Source organism: Denticeps clupeoides, chromosome 1 (genome assembly GCF_900700375.1).
Source record: "Denticeps clupeoides chromosome 1, fDenClu1.1, whole genome shotgun sequence".
NCBI lineage: Eukaryota > Metazoa > Chordata > Actinopteri > Clupeiformes > Denticipitidae > Denticeps > Denticeps clupeoides.
The window spans coordinates 24,047,702-24,057,871 of record NC_041707.1 but is presented as its reverse complement, the minus strand read 5'-3'; the positions used below and the strand labels follow the sequence as shown (position 1 = coordinate 24,057,871).

At 39.2% G+C, this 10,170-nt stretch overlaps 1 protein-coding gene across 6 annotated transcripts in view; it reads left to right on the top strand.

The window, feature by feature from the left end:
• Positions 1–9,784, top strand: part of frem1a (Fras1 related extracellular matrix 1a) — a 30,568-nt gene extending 20,784 nt beyond the window's left edge. For 4 of the 6 annotated variants that reach the window (XM_028994674.1, XM_028994839.1, XM_028994754.1 and 1 more), the window contains 17 exons: positions 376–520; positions 1,163–1,304; positions 1,442–1,637; positions 1,759–2,023; positions 2,166–2,583; positions 3,823–4,024; positions 4,132–4,276; positions 4,385–4,514; positions 4,586–4,658; positions 4,733–4,882; positions 5,428–5,636; positions 6,545–6,592; positions 7,045–7,209; positions 7,339–7,473; positions 8,477–8,592; positions 8,732–8,817; positions 8,910–9,784. In XM_028994674.1, coding sequence (XP_028850507.1) covers positions 376–520; positions 1,163–1,304; positions 1,442–1,637; positions 1,759–2,023; positions 2,166–2,583; positions 3,823–4,024; positions 4,132–4,276; positions 4,385–4,514; positions 4,586–4,658; positions 4,733–4,882; positions 5,428–5,636; positions 6,545–6,592; positions 7,045–7,209; positions 7,339–7,473; positions 8,477–8,592; positions 8,732–8,817; positions 8,910–9,112 — 2,828 coding nt within the window. In that variant the 3' untranslated portion in view covers positions 9,113–9,784. Of the gene's footprint in view, positions 1–375; positions 521–1,162; positions 1,305–1,441; positions 1,638–1,758; positions 2,024–2,165; positions 2,584–3,822; positions 4,025–4,131; positions 4,277–4,384; positions 4,515–4,585; positions 4,659–4,732; positions 4,883–5,427; positions 5,637–6,521; positions 6,593–7,044; positions 7,210–7,338; positions 7,474–8,476; positions 8,593–8,731; positions 8,818–8,909 lie in introns of those variants that run through there. The other 2 variants (XR_003751133.1, XM_028994973.1) reach the window with 2 other exon arrangements.
• The last annotated feature ends 386 nt before the right edge of the window (positions 9,785–10,170 follow it).

The following is a 10,170-nucleotide window of genomic DNA, read 5'->3' as shown; positions in this document are numbered from 1 at the left end:
TTCTTACCGTTAATCAAGACTGATTTACTCAAAATCAGCTGCCCTAGTAGGATTTCTTATTCAATTGACTGCTACAACAAAATCCATGGTTAATGGACAGCTTACAAAGCATCAAAAATGTATAATTGTTGAAAGGTATCAGTCTGGAAAAGGGTACAAAAATACCATGGAACATAATGAAGACAGTCTGGAGAAAACATAACTGTTCATGGATTAGAATGTGACTGATCTCTCATCCACTGCGGTGCTCCATGTGCATCATTACATCCCTTCTAATTAAATTAGCAATATTAATGGACAAAAACATTCTACATATATTGATGTCTGAAATGGGACAGGTATATTGCCAAATGTCACATCCCCATTTCTTCTTAGGCATGAGTCTCCTCTACGTGCATGATGGTACAGAGAACATGCATGACAGCTTCACCATCCAACTTACTGATGGGAAGCATATTGTTGAGAATCAAGTGGTCATCAAAGTACTTCCTGTTAATGATGAGGAGCCTCACATTACACGGTAACACATTAAGACTTAAAATATATATATTATAACACATTATAACACATGTATCTTCCAGTTTCAGAAAGGCATCGATAATCCACTTTCTTCATCAATTATTTACTATAGTTACTTATTTACAGTGTGTGTGTGTGTGTGTATGTATGTATATATATATGTATGTGTGTGTGTGTGTGTGTGTGTGTGTGTGTGTGTGTGTATATATATATATATTATAGTGCAGATTGGCGATGAGGAGGAAAGAGAGGTACACTTTTTTAGCACCAAAATGCCTTTTCATTAGACAGACCACTCAGCAACAGGGGAGGCATTCACTTTAGATCACAACACACCCGCTGCCTGCTCTAAGTACCCCCATTTCCAGGCAACAGCCCACTAACTCACCCAACACTCACCCTAACAGTGGGTAGAACCTCACCTCGCTACCCCCAGAGGCAGCCATTTGAAAATGAGCCCAGCCCTATTGGGTGCAAACGCTACAGTATATACACACACACACACACACACACACACACACAGGGCAAATAAGTAACCATAGCAAATAAGTGATGATGACAATGGATTATCAATGCCTTTCTAAAACTGGTAGACACAACCTGGGTTATATTTTTGTTATATTTTTATAATTTTTTGTTGTAGGAATACTGGGATAGAAGTAGATGCTGGTGAGGCGCGTCTCATATCCAGTGCTGTTCTCTGTGCCCAGGACAATGATACACCACCTCAGAACATTTTATATATATTTCAGAGTGTACCTTCTCGTGGAAAACTGCAAGTTAAGGTCTGTGCCGTTCTTCACATTATTGGTATAGCACATTTTAAACAGTTATTGCTGTAAAAAATACTGTGTTATTTTGAACATGAATAAGGTTTTAAGTGCCCTCCAACCTTTCCCTGATTTGTGAGGTACACTCTCAGGCAGGCCTGGACTGGGTGGAGCTCTCTGCTGGGATGAACTGTACTCAGGAGATGGTTGACACAAACCTGCTGCGTTACCAGCACACAGCACCTCCAGTAGATCAGTCAGAGGACTTCTTTACGTTCCACCTACATGATGGAAAGAACCAATCACCAGCCCAGCACTTTTATATCTCTCTCAAAGATCTGGCAAAAGGTTGTGTGAATATGTTTCTGTAATCAGTCATTTTTTAAAACATAAACATTGTTTTCCTAATATTTTTTTCCTTAAAATGTAAGAATAACTTATTTTATTCAATTATTATTTTATATGTCAGGTGACATTGCCCTGTTTGTGAAGCCTGTGAAGGCTAGTCGAGGAGAGCGTGTGGTTTTGACCACAGATGTTCTGTTAGCTGTGGACGGCACAAACAAACCTGAGGAAATGCTGTATGTGGTCACAGTGCCCCCTGCCAGTGGCCACATGGAGTACATCAAACACGTCGGAGTTCCCGTCGACTCCTTTAGCCAGCTGGACATTGTAGCCAACCTTGTGTGTTACGTCCATGACAACAGGGGTACGTCATCAAAGGAGACAATGAGGTTGGAAATTTCACTTTATCTGTTCAAGAAAATAAAACATTTAGTTGGCCTTAATTATATGATTATTTTTTCAGTTTTGTGAACTCCATTTCCATTGCGAGTGTTTTAATGGAATCAAAGATCCTTTGTTATGATTTACCAGATTTGTTGTTAGCAATGGCAAATCCACCCGCAATGGCACCCTGGAGATACTGGTGGAGATGACGGACAGGATATTGCCCTTGCTGGTGCGGAATGCCGGACTGCGTGTGCCGCAAGGCTCTACCATAACCTTGACCACTGACTCCCTGAGCCTATCAGATCCCGACACCCCACCAAGCACCCTGGTCTTCAGCATAACGAAGCCACCGCAGTATGGTCAGTTGACCCTCAAAGGAGTACCTCTACCATCTCCGGGAAACTTCACCCAAAAGCACCTCCAGGACCTTGATGTTGCATACCGTCACTCAGGAGGGTCATCCCAGATTGATCGGTTTACTTTCACCGCCTCTGATAGCAGTGGAAGGGGCTTTCTTTTGGATGGAAAGATGCAGACAGAGCCAGTATTTTTCACCATACAGGTAAGGGTCACCACTTTTTTGGTTTTGCTCTTAATAAGAATATGGTAAAGTTTACAGATTTCATTATCTGCACACATATGTTACAGTTCCATTGCTAATGACAATATTTGTTAACTTAAACTTTATGTAAATTATTTGTTGAGTTTTGATTGCTTTATTCTTTTTGAAAATGCTGGCTGCACAGTGATGCTGTGGTTAGCGATGTGGCCATTTTAAAGGTTGTGAGTTTGACTCCCAACTCAGATCTTGTGTATCCTAGCGGGGGCAGTGGTGGCCTAGCGGTTAAGGAAGCAGCACCGTAATCAAAGGTTGTTGGTTTGAATCCTGGTCGGCCAAGGTGCCACTGAGGTGCCACTGAGCAAAGCACCGTCCCCACACACTGCTCCCTGAGCGCCTGTCATGGCTGCCCACTGCTCACCAAAGGTGATGGGTTAAATACAAAGGTGTGTCACGGTGTGCTCTCCTTGCTATGTATCACAATGGCAATCACTTCACTTTCAGTTTACTAGGTGAACTGGTAACTCTAAATTGTCTCTGTGTGTGAGTGAATGGTGTGTGTGTGCACCCTGCTGTGGGCTGGATGGGCTCTGGTACATGGTACATGGAATGTGAGTGAGAGAGTTATTTTGTTGCAAGTGGCATTTATAAGTGATATTCACTGTCATGGCAACTGTCAATGGGCAGGACTTTTTAGGAAGTGATGTGCTAGAATCTGGAAAATGAGTAAGTGTACAATAGCTGATCCCACCCCCAGAAGCACCTTCAGTTGTAATGATATTCTCTCGTTTCAGTGCACACTTTCCAAAGTGAAATTGAGCATTTTAGAATGACAGATAAATTGATTCACTGATTGATGAATTTACTGATTTTATGAATATTATTTTACATGTAGAGTACAGGCCAAACGTTTGGAGACACCTTTTCATTCAATGTGTTTTAATGACCATTTACATTGGTAGATTCTCACTGAATGTGAAGGTGTGTCCAAACTTTTGGCCTGTACTGTAATTCCCTTGGATGCCCTCAGTCTGACTGAGCATCTCTGGAATGTGACAATGTACAGAATCTGTTGATAGCATCTTGTGCAAAATTCCACATTTTCTGGTGTCAACACCTTGACATGTTTTTTTGGGAACAGTAGCAAAAGCATACTGGTCTCAAACCTGGACCTTCAGAGTAGCAAACATGCAACTTGAGTGTAATATCAAAGTGAAATTCCTGTTTTTGTGTGTGTTGCAGATAGAGTGTCTTGACAGCTCTGCCCCCCAGGTTGTAGTCCAGCAAACATTATGGAAAGTGGAGCATCTTAAAGATGGACGTTATGGGATCTTCATTTCCTCCAGAGATTTGAGGGCTCAGGATACAGAATCTGCTGATGAAGAACTTAATTTTAAAATTCTCCAGACTCCATATTATGGATACCTTGAAAATACTGCCACGGGTATGAAACCTTTCCCAATCCTGTGACAGTGTGTAAAAGTTCTCAACCATGATGTACAGTGTCCGAAGTTGTAAACAGTTTGGAACAGCTACCATCTTTTCCACCAGGAGAATTTGTCCGTCATCGCTTCTCTCAGAGAGATTTGAGTAGAAGAATTCTTCTGTTCATCATTGACACCACCCAGGACACTTCTTCTGACAGTCTGGAGTTTCAAGTATCTGATCCACTGGGCAACACAGGACCCTCCCAAACGTAAAACATTCCTTCTCTATATCTCCTTCAATTTGTAAAACTTTTGACGTAATAAAACTCCACAAGTGTAACATGGAAAGGGACTGACTGGTAGAGTGACATTTTCAGATTGGAGTTTAGCTGGTCTACAGTTGAGCTTGAAAAGACAGAATATGTCACATGTGAGAGCCAGGGTGCCATAACGCTAACAGTTCTGAGGAGGGGCAACATAAAGGAGTCAACATTTGTGACTGTTAAGGTTAGTTCTGATGTTAATTGGTGAGTTTTGTTGAAACTCCTAACATAAATAACATATTTGCCTTATCCTAGGTAAAAGATATCACTGCGTCTGAAGGAAAAGATTTTATCCCCCCATCTTCTAGTCTGATCCAATTTGATCCTGGTAAGGACAACATTTTGGTATCGGTAACATTGGTTGTCTTGTGGTTTCTTGTCCTTATTGCATATATTTCTTAGGCATGTCAAGCAGAAACTGGAGGGTTGGAATAACCCAGGACCATCTTGAAGAGGCAGATGAGGCTTTTGAAGTTACCCTGATGAGCCCTGTGGGCTCGTTGCTGCGTGGTAACACCAAGGCTATTGTAAAAATTATGGATTCAGACAAAGGTTAGTAGAATTTAGAACTCACACATATTTCATATATGAGCCCAATATATACTACCAGTCAAAAGTTGGATGCACTTATGGGTCTTACATTTTATATTATAGAATAAAACTGTATACACAGGACTATGAAATAACATATGTGTTGTTGTACAATAAACATAAAAAATAAACAAGGCAAAAAGGCATTTCTGCCATTTTCTTTCCACCACCTTAAGTTGGACAAAGGAGACGTTTTCCAACAGTCCTGGAGGTTTATGTTGATCACTTTCTTATTATTCACTCATGGTAATGAGCATCTCATGACGTGGCATATGATGATGACAATAGCGAACAAAGAAGGTATGAGGGTTAAAAGAAGTGACTATGTTTAAACACTTTCTCCTGATATGACAAATACTTAATATTTCTTTTTTTCACCATGTGGATTCTACAAATTGCCTCTATCTTTGGCTCCAGAACTACCACAGAATGGGTGAATCCAAACTGTTGACTGGTAGAAACTTACTCTCAAAACCACTATCTGTCCACCATTAATTTCTTTTCAGGGAGGTGCGGTCTACAGACAGATACACAGGGTGCTCGACTAGGAGGCTCAAAAGTCCATCCAGGCCCATATCCAAAACACGGCGCCATTACAGTTGAGAGTCTGCCCCTAGATCAGGTTGAAGGGACTTTGATCACACGGGGAGATGGTCTGCCACAGATGGTGCCTCAAAACAAGAAAAAGCGACTATTAGTTAATGGCCACAGAAAGGTACAGTCAAACAGCAAAGCTCTACTGCAGTTTACAGTGGGTACGGACAGAATTCAGACTTTGTTATATTGCAGCCATTTGCTAAAATTAATTAAGTTCATTTTTTCCTAATAAGTACACACAGCTCCCCATACTGTCAGAATTGTTGATATTTTGCAGATTTATTAAAAAGAAAAACTTTGATCTTTAGTATTCAGACCCTTTGCTGTGACCCATATATTTAAGTCAGGTGCTGTCCATTTCTTCTGATCATCCTGGATGTAGCATCATGCTGTGGGGGTGTTGTGCAGCTGCAGGGACAGGACGTCTGGTTGCAATCGAGGGAAAGATGTATGCGGTCAAGTACTGGTATATCCTGGCAAAAAACCTTCTCCAGAATGCTCAGGACCTCAGACTGGGCCGAAGTTTTACCTTCCAACAAGAAAATGACCCTAAGAATACAGCTAAAATAACAAAGTAGTGGCTTCACAACAACTCTGTGACTGTTCTTGAAGCCCATCCAGAGCCCTGACTTGAACCCAATTGAGAATCTCTGGAGAGACCTAAAATGGCTGTCCACCAACGTTTTACCATCCAACCTCCCAGAATTGGAGAGGATCTGCAAGGAGGAATGGCAGAGAATCCCCAAATCCAGTTGTGAAAAACTTGTTGCATCTTTTCCCAAAACAATCATGGCTGTATTAGATCAAAAGGGTGCTTCATTTCAACAATTCTTTTTTTCTGTCAATGAATAAGGGAATGAGGGAAATGATTTACATAAATGATTTTAGAAAATCACTGCAATATAACAAAGCATGAAAATTCTTTCTGAATACTTTCCATACCCACTGTATGTTTGTCTAAAGTATACAGCACTACTTTCTCTGTTTCCTTATATTGGAATAGTCAGCCAGAACATATTCTTCCAGGTGAAACCTTCTTCAGTTCACCGTAATGGATCTGACATTGTGTACACAGTAAGATGATTTCTCATATTCTTATTGCAAATGTGAAAATTGGTGTACTAATTGATACAGAAAATATGCATACTAATTAGGGGGGGTTAATGTGAATAAAGCCAGTGGTTATATCCTGAATTTCAAATTACAAAAGTTAATTCTTGAATCTTACATAAAGTTTATTAAAGTCAGACCGTAATGGTCATTTTTCCAGTGGGTGTAGATAAAACTCATCTCCTCAACAAAAGACCTTATCTTGACCACCAAATAGGGATGCTACTTGCAACAGTGAAAATTCATGGTTGCTTTGAATCTGCTGAGACGAAGGCACTTTGCAATTCACTTTGTTTTCATTCATGTTAAAGGTGACACAAAATTTATGGAAATAGTAATATAATTTTAGTAATATATTTCAGTATTATCAGCAGTGTATAGATTATAAGTACATGCTGTTGTTTCGCTGTGTTTAGTACCATGGGATCATGTCAATGCGTGTAGAGGATGAAACCACAGCTTCAAGTATGGACAGGAGAGCAAATGTGCAGGTGACCAGCAGAGGCCAGTATGGGACTGGAACTATATCAAGTATAAACCTGCTCTCAAGTTCCCAAAAGAAGAATGGTCCATCTTCACAGGTTTGCAAAAAGTTACATCTGCTACATAAAACCTCAAATGGTTGGTTTATGACTTTATCTCTGTACAATGTAACTACCTAATTAGAAAACACATTGCCTACGTTTTAATGTGACCAAAAATCTCCATAGAATTTAGAAGCTCCTTCACCTGTTCCCAAAGCCTGTACCCCCGATTTGAAAGGGCTCCTCCATCTCAGCGAAGGCTCTGGCCAGCTATACAGATGTAGTGGAGTCTCCTGGAAACCCTGGGCACCAACTCATGAGGTGAACCTTCGAAGTTGGCACATTGAGCTGCATTTCCCTGGGCTTTCATTGTCCTTGTGATGGACATTGATCATTTATTTGCAGGGAATGTGTTCTAAACAGATGGCTCAGGAGAAAGTTTATGCATTAGAAAATGGAAATATTTGAAGTCAGTTGTGCTCAAACATTGACATACACTCATCATAGATACAGCTCACATTTATGTAAATATTCATACCTTTCTTTGGGACAACACTGAAGATATGACAATTTAGTCAGTGTACAGCTTGTACAGCAGTGTAAATTTGCCAAAAATTTCCAAATTGTCCAAAATATTTACACAAATGTGACTACTCACTTTTGTGAAATACAGTATGCATTTCATTGCAGTATTTCACTGACCGTAATATTTCTGTCACCCATGATCATGATTATGATCTTTCATTTTTTTTTTTATTTAAGATGGGAGAAGCCAAATCACGGACAGCTCTCATACAGGCTAGTTCCTCAGTCTGAAAGTCATTATGTCACATGCATAAAAATACAGTTTTTTTTTTTGTTTTATCCATTTATTTATGAAAGGCCTGAGGATTTCTTTGACATTTTACCAGTGAACCGGCCCCACCAAAATACTGCACTTAGCACCAATTTGAAAACAGTGCTAAACTCAGTTTGTGGCTAATCACATTGAGAGAAATCATTCTGGAGGAATGATCAATTTTTCAAAAGAGCATGGTGGTCCTACTGTTTATTTTGGTTATTTTGTGAAAATGAAGAAGCTCTTCAGCAAAACCCCAAACCCTCTGCTAAAAGATTGAGACTTGGTAGTGGAAGCAGGACAATCACCCATAAATCTGATTAAAGGTATTATGTGTTTAGGTATTAGAAATATTAGATGTGCTGTCAAAAAAATCCCAATATCTTAACAAATTCTCATTCTAATGGCATACGTGTGTAAGAAAACCTTTTACTGACAACTGCTTTTTGGCTGAAATGCTATTCTTTTCCATCCTCATTGATACAGATAGTCAGTGCTCAGAAGTGCCAACAGGGATGGACCCACCACAGCCGTTACTGCTACTACCTGAGCACAGAGAAGAAGGCTACGTGGAACACTGCAGCAAGAACCTGCAGGGAGAGGTGAACACAAAATGCATTACTTGAACTTTTTTGGGAAGGATCAGAGGAAACTCTTCAGCTCTTCCTACTGAAACCTAAACCTAAATTTTGTTTGAAAAATCATGATTCTTGTATGATAATCAACAGTTTTTATTAATAGATTCAGTGGAAACCTTGTGAGTGTACCCTCTAAAGCTGATATGGACTGGTTGTGGGATTTCAGTGGACGGAAACCTTTCTGGATTGGTAAAAAAATCATGATTATCGATCTGATTTTTTATGAATACGAACACCATGAATAAAGAATCAATAAATATTTCAATGCTTCCTTTTCACAGGCTTGAATGACCGTGAAAGTAAAGGACAATGGGAATGGGTGGGTGGGGAGCCTGTCACATTCACCAATTGGAGGAGGAGCCCACCAAGGATTGGTAAAAAGGACTCTAGGAAGTGTGTTTTGGTTTGGAGGAGGTCCAAGTGGCAGGTCCAGGACTGCAAGACTGGAAAAGGCCATAGATATGTGTGCTACAGGAAATCATGAGATTGTGGAGGACAATTCTATCAATATCATCCCTCAAAAGGCACATTGAGCATTGATTAATGGACAATAACCAGGGTATACTGATTATATACAGTTGTAAAATATTATGGAATGGTTCAAGGTCTCTGTGGAAAAGTTGACAGGAGATCTGTGTGTAGACTAGATCCACAAACATGGGGTACGAAACTGATCAATGGGTGGTCAGTGTGGGGTTCAGTCAGTAGACAATAAAGATGTTCAAAGATATGGAAGAAACTGTACTGATATATAAACTGATATACATATATTTTCATTTGAGCTGCAAATCTGCCAAAATCCTTTTGGTGGCTATACCACAGTAGCTTGATAAAAATGACAGAATTTTCTTAAAACCTTATTTACAGTATGTAAGTAATGAGTAAAAAAAAAAATAATAAAAAATACAGTAGTTCATTTATACTGCATATACACAGTTCCCATAAATTACATTAGAAATGTTATTCCTATAAGAAATGAAAAACATGGATTTATGGTAGAAACACTGTTCAAATGATTGTGAAAATGTAGGATTTATAGGCTTACATATTACTCACTATCTATTTAATAAAACATAAAACTATTATGCTTAAATTCTACCATTTTTGGCAAGTGAATTGAAAATGTGCTTCTGCAATAAAGTCAAAGATGATACAATGAAGTATGTTCAGTTGTATGATTAAATAAAAGCATTTATTAAACATATGTTAATCAAAAACAAAATTAAAGTGTTATATAAAAGCATCTACAAAAGTACACATTTTACAAATTGTAATACCTACGCCATCTTAACACATAATACACATAAGGCACTGGTCAGTGTTGGTGAAGCAACATGCAAAATGTATTTAACAAAAATAAAATAACCTTTTACAACAAAACAGTTATTAGCAGAGAAAGAAATGCTACCCATTCATATTTAGTGTGCCCAGTTTTTTTAACTGCAAAAAGTACACCATCATACTGTTTTCTTAAACATTTTAAGACTATTTCAACACACACCAGGTCTGAGCAATGAATTCAGACTTCAGCCAATACAACTG